The sequence below is a fragment of the Anomaloglossus baeobatrachus genome, chromosome 3 (genome assembly GCF_048569485.1).
Source record: "Anomaloglossus baeobatrachus isolate aAnoBae1 chromosome 3, aAnoBae1.hap1, whole genome shotgun sequence".
NCBI classification, from domain to species: Eukaryota; Metazoa; Chordata; class Amphibia; order Anura; family Aromobatidae; genus Anomaloglossus; species Anomaloglossus baeobatrachus.
Genome location: NC_134355.1, coordinates 428,275,099 through 428,289,731, shown reverse-complemented (window position 1 = coordinate 428,289,731; position 14,633 = coordinate 428,275,099). Strand labels below are relative to the sequence as shown.

General features: G+C 47.9%; 1 protein-coding gene across 5 annotated transcripts in view; it reads left to right on the top strand.

The window, feature by feature from the left end:
* Nucleotides 1–14,633, top strand: part of LOC142296588 (cytochrome P450 2J2-like) — a 300,252-nt gene that overhangs the window by 46,024 nt on the left and 239,595 nt on the right. For all 5 annotated transcript variants that reach the window (XM_075340375.1, XM_075340379.1, XM_075340377.1 and 2 more), the window contains one exon: nucleotides 10,003–10,203. In XM_075340375.1, coding sequence (XP_075196490.1) covers nucleotides 10,003–10,203 — 201 coding nt within the window. The remainder of the gene's footprint in view (nucleotides 1–10,002; nucleotides 10,204–14,633) is intronic.

Below are 14,633 nucleotides of genomic sequence, written 5' to 3'. Positions count from 1 at the left end.
CTTAAGAAAATTCTGCAGGCACTGGAAGATTACTGCACCCACGGTAAATAACCGCGGCAAACCACACCCAAAAACCGCATGCGGTTTTACTGCGATTTGCCGTGGTTTTGCCGCAAATTTTCCCAGGTTGTTCCCTGCGGTTTTTGACCATTATCTATGGCAAAAAACGCAGGTACCTGCAGAAAAGAATTGACATGCAATTCTTTTTGCTGCAGAAAACATGCAGCAAAACCTGTTGGTGAAAAAAAACGCAGTGTGCGCACAGCTTTTTTTTTTTTTTTTTTCTCCATAGGTTATGCTGGGGAAGGACTGCAGCAAGCCTATAAACATTTTCTGCAGTGAAACATGCAGCAAAACCGCGGTACAAAACGCATAGTGCGCACAGGGCCTCACACTTCATATTGTAAGCTGACCTGATGGCAACTGTGTCTCATCATCAGCCTCCACCTCTGGAGACAGTAAATCAGACTCCTTATACTGGCCGTAGGTCCTCAAATACTTGTGCATCAACGCATGCCACTTCCTCACATCCCTTTTTCATGCTGCACGGCGAGAGGCCAGAGCCAACCAACGGATACGTACAAAACAGATCCTCAGAGTGGCCAAGCTTGGGGTCATATGTCTCCTGTGACTGATGAAGGGGGGGGGGGACAAAGTTGAGAATTGGATGGGCTAGCCTTCTGTGAATCCACAGTAGACTGTGTGGTCGTGTAAGATTGGTTGTTGCTTGACAAATGCAAATAAGCCTTGTCTGCCATCCAAGACAAAATCTGCTCTCGCTCTTCTGGCTTCCACACACGTTTATGTGCCGCCCTGACAGCGGATCGAACCACTCGGATCTGTGGGGGTGATTACCGTGGCTCGAGGGTCTCCAGACCCGGGGGCTAGATAACACACAAATGTAAAGGGAGTATGTACAGGGGAGGTATAGTTCGTGACGCCACCCGTGGTGTATGGTAATCGGAGATACCGCCGCTGCCGTTAGGAGTACTCGGGGTGATGGAGTGGGGCAGCAAGGTGTCGTTGCCCTCCACGGGTAGGGGAAGGCCCCGGGACTCTGAATGGAGAAATGGGGTGCAGGGGGAGCGCAGGATCGCTAGTCGCAAGGGTCACTCAGGTACTCACTCAGCAATAAAGCAAACGCTGACAACCGGGTAAACCAAGTCTCTGACTGCCGCTGGTTCTCAAGGGGAGCTCATCCAGGTCCCGTCCCCTGCAGCACTGCCTGATGATCCGTGACCTGTCTCCTGGCACAAAAATTTAGATTCTCCGTAGTGGCCCGGTAGCTTGCAACTTGCCAGGCCCTGCTCCCCACTATGGCTAAGTGAGGGAGCCTGCTCTCAGGGGCTCATGCTTGGGATTTCAGTGGGCCACTTGTTTGGAAAGCCCTATCCCCCTCGTTGCGCTAGTGCCCCTGATCTCGGAACTCTTGGGAACAGTCCATAAAGGCCCTGTCCTCCGCAGGTTAATTGCCGGGTTGCCTGAAGCTTCTCCCCGACCTAGGGTCAGTGTACCCTGGTGTGCCTTCAGTCCCAGACCGGTGATAGGGCCAGGCTGCCGACCGTCCTTCTTGACGGGTTCCAGGCACCTAGCCTCAATCCCCTGCAACCGGGAATCCGACTCCTCTAGGCCCAGACCACCGTCTGCAACCTAGTCAGCTTCCCCTGGGAGCCACTACTCCCAGCTTCCTGAGAGCTCCTCTCAGCTCGAGGGTTACCACTTCACTCCAGGGAGCTGCTACTCCCAGCTCCTCACTCTCTGGGAGCTACTTCTGTTCTACTCTAACACCTTCCTCCTCCCTGCCTGACCCCTAGGTGGGCGGCCCTATTCTTCCGCTTAAGCCGACCACTGATGTGCCTGACTGGGTGAGGTGCAGGGTGTATCTAGGATTTGATTTGCTGGTGAAGGCAGTACTGCAAGATGGGGACCCAGAACCATGAGAATTTTGAATACTGCACGGGGGGGTGCATTTTGTGCAGTACCCTGTGACGACCTGAATAGTCCAGGTATATGTATAGTTCGCCACCAGATGGCATTGTTGGAGTGTGTATGTCCTGGCACCTGGATAGGCATAAGAAGGAGGAGAACAGGGACTATATAAGAAAAAGTTGATGGTAGAGAGGGAGGAGAGTCCCCAGGAAGATGCAGAGGAATGATCCCCCAAGTAAAGAATCTTTACCCTATGGGTCACCCCCACAGCTGCCACACGCGGGATCCTGTACTGATAGTGGAGCCGCATCGCGCAGGGAGAGGGGTTTAGTCAGACGGTCTGGGGTTTGGCGTCAGTGTATGCTGGCAGGAACCAAAAGAAGCCCTTAATCACGGAAAAGGTCAGTGCACCCCTGTTAGTGGGGGTATGTCTGGATGGCCTGGCATGGCACGAAGGGGAAACCCCTGGATGGAACTGGTCCCCAGTGCGTTACATGAAGTGAAATGAGGGAAAGAGAGACCCACAAAATGTAGACTGTACCCAGGTGCCAGAGAACAGATTGCTGCAAAAGTGTATGACGTGTGAACCCCTATTAGATGGATACCGATGCCAGCAGAATGCAGACCTAAGTTGTATGAACATCCCAGGAATAAAGTTGGAATGTTGTTTTTTTTTAAGAAAGACCCGAGTGTGAACTTTATTGCCTTAAAGAAGTGAATGTGTGTCGCCTGAGACTGTTACGGAGTCCTCCTGTGTGTGGTGCGGTGACGGGGAGGTGAGGGGTTAATGACAGGCTGTGCTGTGATCTGTTGTTCCCCTGCTGCCACGACTACTACACACTGCCTGCCTCGTGCACTCCACCACATTTTGGCGTAGTCGGCAGGATTGACTTTCGTGCCTTGTTCCTGCCTTCACGGTAGCAAAAAGAGAAAGTATCACTGACTGTGTGTGGCTGAGAGGAAGTAAGATGGCGGCGGTTGTCAGAAGAAGGGGACAAGCACAGCATGTGCGGAGCTACAGCGTGAAAATTGCAGTCCACCCCCTGGAGCTATTTGGGCTGTCGGTCCACCCAGTGGAATTTGCTCTGAAAAAAAAATTCCACCTGCAGCTACAGAACTAAATGCAGCGGGCGGGACACAGAGAAAAGGTGGGTATGATTTAACCTCCAAACCGCACCCCAGGAGAAGTGCCTGGACTCTCGAACGGAGGATCAGGGATCAATTGGCTCAGCCCGAGGGTGGGAGGTGTGCGGCCCGTTTTACCTTTGGTCGTTTTGTTTACATGAACTGCGACCGGGGGTACACCGGACCTCTGATCGGGTCTATTTGAATGCTGGCTCCCATGCGGCTAGGTTCCCAGGTAATATTTATTAAGGAAAAGGGACCCCGGGGATTGGAAGAAGAGGCAGGCCCATTTCTTGAGGCAGAAACGGAAACCCCGAGGCACCAGTCTCTGACCCCAAGTGAATTCTCGGGACCCGGTTTGCCCACCAACGGATGGGTGAGCTTTCACGAAGTGTCAGCGGCGTCGGCTGTCTAGATTCAAGAACGGTTTGATCAACAAAAACGTGGCTTTTCACAGTAAGGCTATGTGTACATGTTGCTATCTGCATGCGTCCTGCGTCCCCAGCACAATCCCTCTCTCTTTCCTACTCACCGATCATGGGCGTCTCGCTGCACAGCTGTCACAAATCTGTGGCGTCTTTTCCTCTTTAGAAAATGGCTGCCGCTTCATTATTCAATCAGGTATTCCGTGCTTTCCCCGCACACCGGGGCCCATGATTGGTTGCAGTGAGACAGCTGTTACTCATCATGGGGTGTGTCAGACTGCAATCAATCACAGCCGCCGGCGGGCGGGTCTATATCGTGCAGTCAAATAAATAAATAAATAAATAATAAAAAAAAATGCGGTTCCCCCCATATTTGAAACCAGCCAGGATAAAGCCGCACGGCTGGAGGCTGGTATTGTCAGGATGGAGAGCACCACATTATGGGGAGCCGACCACCCTAACAATATCACCCAGCAGCCGCCCGGAATTGCCGCATCCATTAGATGCGACAGCCCCAGGACTCCACCCAGCTCATCCCGAATTGCCCTGGTGTGGTGGCAATCAAGGTAATAACGGGGTTAATCATTGCAGGCGTCTCCCCGAGACACCTTCCATGATTAAACTGTAAGTGAAAGTAAATAAACACACACAGCGAAAAATCCTTTATTTGGAATAAAAGACAAAAAAACACCCTCTTTTACAAGTTTATTAATCCCCAAATACACATCCAGATCCGACGTAATCTACACGACACTGTCAGCTCTGCTACATGAAGATGCAGCAGCACCGTAGAACACGATCGCGCTATGTCCTCTCCACGTAGCAATGAAGTGAATCGCGCTGTCACCAGAGACTTCACTCTGCAATGCAGACGTCAAGATTACCAAATCTGCCTATCTTTATCATTAGAAGCACTAGCTCAGTGAATAGAGCACTCGCTTAAGAAGCATAACTTTACGAGTTCCGGTCCCGGTAAAGATTTTAATTTTTTTTTTTTAATTTTTTTTTTTAATTATTATATATTTATAATTTAATTTAATTATTCATTGAGGGGAGGAGCCGGACATCAGCTGTGAGCCGCGGGACACAACTCTAAAATCGGAGCAGTTCACGGAATGAGGCTGCATTGCTCTCTATTCTCTCTATCTTCTCTCTCTGTCTCTCTCTCCTCTCTCTGTCTCTCTTCTCTCCTCTCCCTCTCTCTTTCTCTCTCTCTTTTTCTCAGTCTCGCTTCTCTTTTTGCCTCTCTCTTTTCCCTCATTCTCTCTTTCCCTCTCTCTCTCCTCTCTTTCTTTTTCTCAGTCTCTCTTTTTCTCTCTCTCTCTCTCTCTATCCTCTCTCCTCTCTATATTCTCTCTATATTCTCTCTCTCTTTCTCTCAGACCTGGCGATGATCAGCTGATGCAGTCACCTGACGGAATCAGCTGACACTATAAGTCGAGCGGTGTGGCCGGCTTTTTAGCGCCCGGACAGGTAAACTATCAGCTGATGCTGTCGGACAGGAGTCTGCACTGTAGTATGTAGTTTTGGGGGTGGGGGGTTGCACTGATGCATCAGCTGATTGTATAAAAGCAGTTTATACAATCAGCTGCTGTGTCATGTGATTCAGGCCCTTGAACCTGACACATCATCTGATCGCTTTGCCTTCCAGCAAACCGATCAGATGATATTGGATCCGGATTGGACGGCGCGGGACCCTTGACCCAGGATTACTGCAGAGGGGGGTTCTTTATTTCAATAAAGATGGAGTCACTAATTGTGCTGTGTTTTATTTCTAATAAAAATATTTTTCTGTGTGTTGTGTTTTTTTTTATCTGTACTAGAAATTCATGGTGGCCATGTCTAATATTGGCGTGACACCATGAATTTCGGGCTTAGGGCCAGTTGATAATATACAGCTAGCCCTAACCCCATTATTACCCAGCGAGCCACCCGGCATCAGGGCAGCTGGAAGAGTTGGATACAGCGCCAGAAGATGGCGCTTCTATGAAAGCGCCATTTTATGGGGCGGCTGCGGACTGCAATTCGCAGCATGGGTGCCCAGAAAGCTTGGGCACCCTGAGCTGCGGATTCCAATCCCCAGCTGCCTAGTTGTACCCGGCTGGACACAAAAATTGGGCGAAGCCCAATTCATGACATAATTAAAAAAAATTAAAAAACAAAAAAAAAGGGGGGCTTCCCTATATTTTTGGTTCCCAGCCCGATACAAATAGGCAGCTGGGGGTTGGGGCAGCCCGTAGCTGCCTGCTGTACCTGGCTAGAATACAAAAATATGGCGAAACCCACATAATTTTTTGGGGGGGCAAAACCCCTGCATACAGTCCTGGATGGAGTATGCTGAGCATTGTAGTTCTGCAGCTGCTGTCTGTCTGTATGGAGGAGAGCAGACAGCAGCTGCAGAACGACAAGGCTCAGCATGCTCCATTCACTAGTGTATGCAGGAGAGTAGACAGCAGCTGCAGAACTACAAGGCTCAGCATAATCCATCCAGGACTGTAAGCAGGAGTTTTTTGCCCACCAAAAAATGATGTGGGCTTCACATATTTTTGTATGCTAGCCAGGTACAGCAGGCAGGTACGGCTGCCCCCAACCCCCAGCTGCCTATTTGTACCTGTCTGGGAACAAAAATAATAGGGAAGCCCTTTTTTTAATTATTTCATGAAGCTTCGCCACATTTGTGTCCTGCCAGGTACAACTAGGCAGCTGGGGATTGTAATCCGCAGCACAGGTTAGCCCAAGCTTTCTGGACTTCTCTGCTGCGAATTGCAGTCAGCAGCCGCTCCAGAAAATAGCGCTTTCATAGAAGCGCCATCATCTGGCAATGTATCCAACTCTTCCATCAGCTGCCCTGGTGACGGGTGGCTTGCTGGGTAACAATGAGTTAATACTAGCATTGTTTTACTAGCTAGTATTAAGTCAGAGATTCTTAATGTCAGGCAAGTTTGACCCGGCCATTAAGAATCTCCAATAAAGGGTTAAAAAAAAAAAAACACACAGAGAAAAAATACTTTAATAGAAATAAATACACAGACACACTTAGAGACTCCATGTTCATTACTCCCTCGCATCCCTCCACGGTCCATGGTCTTCTGTCTTCTTTGTCCTTCAACCCATGCAGCTCTGCTACATCAGACAGCGCTGCATGGGAAGAAGACGCTGCTGCTTCCCGTGCAGTATATATCACTGTCAGTGAGCTGAGGCTGCAGGCTTTAAGCAGTGACGTCACCGCTGACAGGTGCGTTGCTATAACAACAGTTATCTCTGTTATTGACCGGCTGTGGCAGCCGGTGAATAACGGAACGGGGAAGCAGAACGGGGAGCCGATCATGTGCCAGAGCATCTCGCCGGTACACGGAGATGCACAAAAGAGCACCGCGTACCAGAGAGATGCACTGACAGGACCTAGCAATGACGTCTAGCCATGTGACCAGTCTGTAGCCAATGAGATAAAAGATACGTGACTGGTCACATGCTTTTTTTGACGTCACGGAAGGTCCTATCATCAGTGCTGGTTACCGGGAGGACGCAGTGATTATCGGAAGGAAAAGCGGTATTAGACAGAGTGCAGGACGCATCGCGGGGACCTGTAAGTGTTATGGCAATGTTTATTAACTGTATGTGTACATTTATAATGTGTTTTTATGTGTTTGTGTTTGCCTCCCATTGTTTTCAATGGGGTTCGAGAGGTTCGTCAAACGGTTCGCCGAACCAAACTTGAACGCGGCCTCGGTTCGAACCGAACTCGAACCTTTAGAGGCTGGCTCATCTCTAATGATTACACCTGACTTTAAAAAAAGTGTTTGTCATGCAGACAGATGAGTCGGAGGTGGGTCTAGATGCAGTGCTGTCTTAGAAGATTAACGGAGAAGAGCATCCCAACGTTTTCCTGAGCTGGAAGCTTGCCCCAGCTATAGTGAAGAGTGAGTGCCTTGCTATCAAATGGGCTCTTGAGTCTCTCCACTATTATTTGCTGGGGAGGACATTTCGCTTGGTGACCGATCATTCCCTTCTCATGTGATTGAGTCAGGCCAAAGAGAAGAATGCTGGGGTCACCAAGTGGTTCCTGTCTCTGCAAAATTTCAAGTGTACAGTGGAACATTGGGCAGGCAGGCAGGCTGCAAGGGAATGCAGATGCCCTATCCTGAGTCCACTGTTTGGCATGTGTCCACCAGGGTTGAAAAAGGGTGGGTATGTGACTCAGTAAAGGGCATGATGGTTGATGGGAGCTATATTCCTCCTAGCCTTTTAAACTGGTAAACAGTGGAGAAGAGCTTAATCCTGACCTGGGTTCTCTGCAAGTTCACGTTGTGAGGCAAGGCTTGATGACACAGGTATATGATTAGCATAGCATAAAAAGGAGACAAAACTGCTCAGTGTGTGGGTGGTTAGGCTGCAAAGCTGAAGGAAACTTTGTGGAGAACTCAAATGTGAATGGACTGTCAAGTCTGGGACTTATGTAATTCTGCTACCAAGTTGGACTTTTCCTTTGCTTCCTGGTCTGAAGTAAAGCTGTGCATTTATGGTTTTGTTGTCAAGTGTGAATTAAACACTGACCTTTTTGGACTGAGAACCCATGTATGCCTCTTTACTGTGTCCCTGCCATTGCTCACCAGAGTTGATTCCCTACAATACATAACTGGGCGATTTTGCAGGCTGAAAGGGAGGAATTCGACAGGACTTTGAACAGCGCACTGATAATGGATGTGGTGCTGAGTCACCGCTGCATGCACAAGAGATTCAATGAGGGTGAATGAACTGAGGCTGAACAACACTCTATTGCACACACGCAGGATTTGCAGCTTGAAAAAAATGTCAAAGGCCTAAAACACACTTCCGCAAAAAAAACGTCTGTGTGACACGGTCCGTTTTTCGGGTCCGTGTTCCGTTTTTTTTGGGGCGTTTCTCCGGTACGTATGGCATCCGTGTGATGGCGTATGCGAGCCGTGTGTACGTGTAAAATGTCCGTGTTTGTGTGTAAAATGCCCGTGTATGTGTATGTGGAATGTCCGTGTGGAATGTCCGTTTGTGTGTTGCACAATGTCGTTGATACATGTCAGCTGACAGCAGACAGAGTTGCATGATGAGAATGAACTCGGGTGAACTTCACCCGACTTCATTGTCATGCCGCGGCTCTGTCTATGTGCCGCATACTGATTAGCGGTCACCTGTGAAGGATTCACCAGTGACCGCTAATTCCCCTAGTGACTGAAGTGAGCAGCCCTCTCTCATACTTACCGCTCCCCGATCACCAGTGCGGCGAGGAACAGCTGTGCAGAGAATACGCGGCAACAATTACTTTGAATATCCCGGCCGCTCATTAATCAATCTCGTATTTGCTGCTTTCCCCACCCACAGACGCCTGTGATTGGTTGCAGTCAGACACGCCCCCCACGCTGAGTGACAGCTGTCTCACTGCACCCAATCATAGCAGCCGGTGGGCATGTCTATACTGTGCAGTAAAATAAATAAATAAATAATTAAAAAAAACGGCGTGCAGTCCCCCCCAATTTTAATACCAGCCAGATAAAGCCATACGGCTGAAGGCTGGTATTCTCAGGATGGGGAGCACCACGTTATGGGGAGCCCCCCAGCCTAACAATATCCGTCAGCAGCCGCCCAGAATTGCCGCATACATTATATGCGACAGTTCTGGGACTCTACCCGGCTCTTCCCGATTTGCCCTGGTGCGTTGGCAAATCAGGGGAATAAGGAGTTTTTGGCAGCCCATAGCTGCCAATAAGTCCTAGATTAATCATGTCAGGCGTCTCCACGAGATACCTTCCATGATTAATCTGTAAATTACAGTAAATAAACACACACACACCCGAACAATCCTTTATTAGAAAAAAAACCCCACAAACATATACCCTGGTTCACCACTTTAATAAGCCCGAAAAAGCCCTCCATGTCCGGCGTACTCCAGGATGGTCCAGCGTCGCTTCCAGCTGTGCTGCATGAAGGTGACCGGAGCTGCAGAAGACACAGCCGCTCCTGTCACCTCCACGCAGCTAATGAAGGGAATAGCGCGATCAGCTGTATTCAGCGTTGGCCGCGAGTAACCTCAGTGGCAGCTCAGTCAAATGGATGCGCCACTTCTAGGGCGGCTGCGGGCTGCTATTTTTAGGCTGGGAAGGGCCAAATACCTATGAGCCCACCCCACATGATAATACAGCCCCGAGCTATCTGCTTTACCTTGGCTCATTATCAAAGATAAATTATTTACATAAACAATTTTAAAACAGGTATTCCCTCTATTTTTGATACCTGTTGGATTTTTGTTTCTCATCATCCCATATTGGTATCTCTCAGGACCAAAAATGGAATATAATTGTTGCAGAGTCAGTTGGTGCCATAGTCTATATTCAATGTTTACTGTAAATACAGATGATATGTAACTGAATGCAGTAAAATAGGGGTGCCAATTTTTTTGAGGGCCAATTGCTGAACGTGAACAATTTTAAAATATTTCAATTTGAAACAGTAATACATTAGTTTCATGTTTCCTTTAACTTTTTTCCAACAGATTTTAGATAACACTTTTGTTAACCTCACAAGGATGGGCGTTATCTGGATACTACTGGGGCTACTCTTGGGTCTGTTCAGTATTCAGTTTATGAAACTGCTTCAAGCTGCTGCTTTACTGCCCCCTGGACCAACTCCATTACCTTTCATTGGAAATCTTCTGACAATCAAATTTCAGCTTCATCATAGGACGGTAATGAAGGTAACTAGAGGAATAAGTCAAATATGTCATTGTTAATATTAATATTTATTCTGTCTGTTTCTATTTCTATAACTGAAAACAAATTAAAGATTGCATTAATTTCATTGACTTTAAAAATTAAAAAGTTAATTCTCACCTATATTGAGGAGCACTCACCTGATTTATTAATGTATCCTCTGTATTTGCAAATCAAAGGCTAGTAAGACATAGTACAGCGTATTCCCCACTAGGTGGCAGCAGAGTAGTGAAGAAGAGACAAAGAAACACTGTAAAGGAAAGCCAGCTGAAGTGCAGCAGAGTAACTTCAGCAGGCAGTTAACAGGCAAGCCACCAGGGGCAATAGAGCAGTCAAACAGTCAGGATCTAGCCAGGAAAGTCAAGTCACTGCAAAGGGAGGATCAATATTGAGTCAGAAAACAGAACCGAGTCGGAAGCCAGGAGAACAGGCATGCAGAGGGAAACACAAACAGACAGGAGCGGGAAGTCAGGGACCAGGACAGGCAGATGAACAGGGGAGGGTCAAAGTCAGGGCACAGTAGTAGGGAGGCAGGACAGATCGGGAGCACTCACCAGAGCCAGTATACAAGCTGCAAGGCAGAAATATTACTGGCACTAAGCCATAGGTAGTGAGGCAATATATAGCATCCTGGGATCCAGAATGAGGCAAGGGAGGTTAACCCCTGACATGACCAGGCCAGAGCTGGGTGTAACCAGCAGCAGAAAAAATCCGGCCTGGATCATGACAGCTGTTACTCATTTTTCAAAAATCCATGTCAATATGGCTTGGAAAATTCCAATATTAAAATGTGCATTTTATGAGTTTATCTAAAGACTTGGAGCACTCACGAGTCTGTGTGTTCATTTTCCATCCACCCAGTCTGACTAAGAGCTGTAGCTTGTACTGAGCATTGTGAGATTTCAGCAGCAGGAAGGAGGTAAAATTATCAGTAATCTTCCCATAATGTAGTAATGTGCCCATATTGTTCCCTATGGTAATGTGCCCATATTGTACCCTGTGGTAATGTGCCCATATTGTCCCCTGTGGTAATGTGCCCTGTGGTAATGTGCCCATATTGTCACCTATGGTAATGTGCCCATATTGTCACCTGTGGTAATGTGCCCATATTGTCACCTGTGGTAATGTGCCCATATTGTCCCCTGTGGTAATGTGCCCATATTGTGCCCTGTGGTAATGTGTCCATATTGTGCCCTGTGGTAATGTGTATATTGTAGTAATGTGGCCATATTTTCTCCGTGGTAATGTGTCCATATTGTAGTCATGTGCCCATATTGTCCCCTTGTAGTAATATTCCCTGTTATGACATTGTTCACATACAAAAAAAAATAAAAAATTCTCACCTCTCCTCCGTTTCCTTAGTGTCCTTCTTACCTGCAGCACGAAGGCACCTAGAGCCCCCAATGATTGCTGTCTCGTGCACGGCGCTGCCACCATCAGCGTTTTCCTTCTGGGGAATTGGCCAATCAGAATACACCCATGCTAGCTGCTGGCCTCTGGCCGGCAGCAGCTGCCATTAGTAAAGCTGTGTAAAGATGTGCTTCTCTGCGCGGTACTGCAAATTTTAATGACCTAAGGCAAGTGCTGACGGTGGCGGCCCCATGTACCAGGCCGCAATCATCAAGTGGTCTAGGTGTCTTTGGGCCGCAAGAAGCAGCCTCAGGGGCCACATGCAGCCCGCGGCCCACATGTTTGAGAAATCTGTCTTAACAATAGGGTGTGGAAAGTGAAAACAGGCTTCAGCAGAAAGGGATTAATCCCAAATGCAAATTAATTGTATTGTGAAACTAAGCCAGTCTTACAAAGCCCAACACGTCTTTCATAAGAGTGTATGTTGCATTAGTATTGGCAAGCCAAAACTAAGGTGGAGCATCTGGATGATTTACAAACCTTTATGGTATTTTTTTTTTTCTGTTTCTGTTCCACTTCTGACCAAACACCCTTAAAAAAAGTCACCTACGTTGTAAAAGATCATGTAAACAATTCATCATTTTTAATCAGAATTGTAGAGTAAACCCCATGCAAACATTTTTTAAAAACTTTAATACCAGTCCCTAATAGCTCGTGTGTGGTCAAGATCACCTTACAAATCCATCATTATTTACACCACAAAAGTATCCTAAATGATGACAGAAATGTACGCCAGCCTCCGTATGGCATCATATATTTCTGGCAATGGCACACAACAGTTGTAAGATTCACTAAAGTTATAATAAAGATACATACCTGTATCCTGTGTGCCCACAATCAGGACTCGCTGCGTTCAGAACGCAATGGGTCCTCACCTGCGAGGCCACGCGTCTCCTCTGCAGGAGAATGCAGGAGACCGCAGCTGCCTGTACCCACTATCAGGGGTCAGTGCGCCGCGGTATCCTGCATGTGTTCTCCCTATGGAGGACGCATGCAATTCCGCAGCAAACAATTGACATGCTGCAGTCTGGAAAGATGCACCGCAGGTCACTGTTTGCTGCGGAAAAAACAAGCACAGTGGGTACAGGATTTCTAGAAATCTCATCAACTATGCTTGTACTGTACACCGCAGCGTTTTAGACGCAGATGAAGCATGTGACTCGCCCACCCCAGGGCCTTAGGTGACTCGGTGTCGGGCCAGACTAGTCTGAGGTAGTCAGCAGTGGCGGGGCCCGACTCCATGACCCTGGTGGAGTCAACTAAAAATGGCAGTATGGGGGTAGATGATAAAGTTTATATAAGATTCGTGACGCCACCTGCAGCTATGGAGCCGCAGCTGCTGGAAGGGACCTCCGGGGCTGATGTTATGGCAGCTGAGTTGTTTCTTGCTCTCCACAGGTAGAGCAGGTACCCCGGGGCAACCTTTAGTGCTTGGTAAAGTCTATGGTGCTTGTTGGTGAGATGCAGAATCAAACAGACGACACAGGGCTTGCAGTCAAGATATTTACTCACTGTTCAGTTTCAATGCTGCAGTAGACCGGTTACCCACGGAATGCCAGGATCCGCTATCAGGGACCTCCGCCGATCCCGAATAGGTCAAGGGTCAGTCCCGGTTCACCTCTCTTTGTGTCCTTTCTCTGGCTGTCTCCCAGCGCTCAACTGTTTGTGGATTTTTTTGCGCCTCCACCACAGGGCCTGTACAAAGGTGGCTGACCTCAGTCATACCTTGCCCCCTTCACCAGTGATCTGTGGCGGGTTGTGGCCCTGGCCGCTTGCAACGATCTCCCAGGCCTTCGGTTTTACTTTAAGGAAATGTCTTTTTTCCCTCAGTCTAGGGACCGTCCCTGATTTTGCAGTCTGATCCCTCCACCCGATCTTCCTAGTGGAACAGTTCACGGGACAATTGCCCTTCCGTGACCCTGGAATCCCTCCTGTCGGTGTCACCTGGGCCTAGCAAAACCCCAGGATCTCCACCAGGAACCTCCTTCACTCCTCCCCTTGTGGAACTGACTGACTTGTTCCTCTACTCACTCTCCCTGACTCCACCCACACTCCCCTGGCTAGGCCCTACCCACACCATTGGGACCAATGAATGAGACTTACGGCCCCATGACCTGATCGTCTATGGGGGTCACTGCCACTATCCCTGAGCCGGTGTATGCCTACCAAATCGGTGTGTGCAGGTTTTATCTGTGAACCGGTAATTGACCCCATTCTTACCCGGGGTGGGATACCACACCTCTGGATGAGGTGCAATATCTCTGTGGCGACGGAAGCCTCAGGGGCACCACACATGCTGCGTCCAAAACACTGCAAGTATTGATTGTGGGCACGTACCCTAATGAATTTGGCGCATCTTGCTCCAACACACTTTTCATTAAAACGAACATACAAAATGACAGGAAATAAGAAAATATTGAAACCAAAATTCATTATATTTCAACCAGCAGCATAGTAATCAGATACATCTGCTCCTGTGTGCAGGTGAGACCTTTTAATAAATTAACTTAATATGTAATATAGAAAACATAGGAGAATGGTCCAGCACTATCAAAAAACTCCAATGGAAAAAAAAAAATAGGAACACACAATCTGGAGACCAGTCAGCTGAGATAGAAAAAAGTGCACACAAAAATAATTATTTCAATCTCAGCTGACTGGTCTGTAGAGGGTTTGAGTGTTTTAATTCACTTTACCTGGAGTAAGCTGAGACAGACCGTACTTCTGGGCCTTAACTGTGCCCTTAGCCTGCTATGGTCCGAATGGTCGGACTATTGGCACCTCTGGTTTTAATTCTCACTAGTGAATTATTGTTCACTTTTATTCCTTGCATGAATTAAAAGTTATGTTTTATGTATATGAATTTCTGAAAAAAAATTTCTAAGCTCCTTTACTGGTCCAGCTAATTTGTGTTATCTCAGGGTAGGCAGGGGGGTGGTCATAACGGTCATGGGATTTCCCAGTCACTGAAGCCAGCCATCTGGGAGGCGGGTTCCACCTGGGG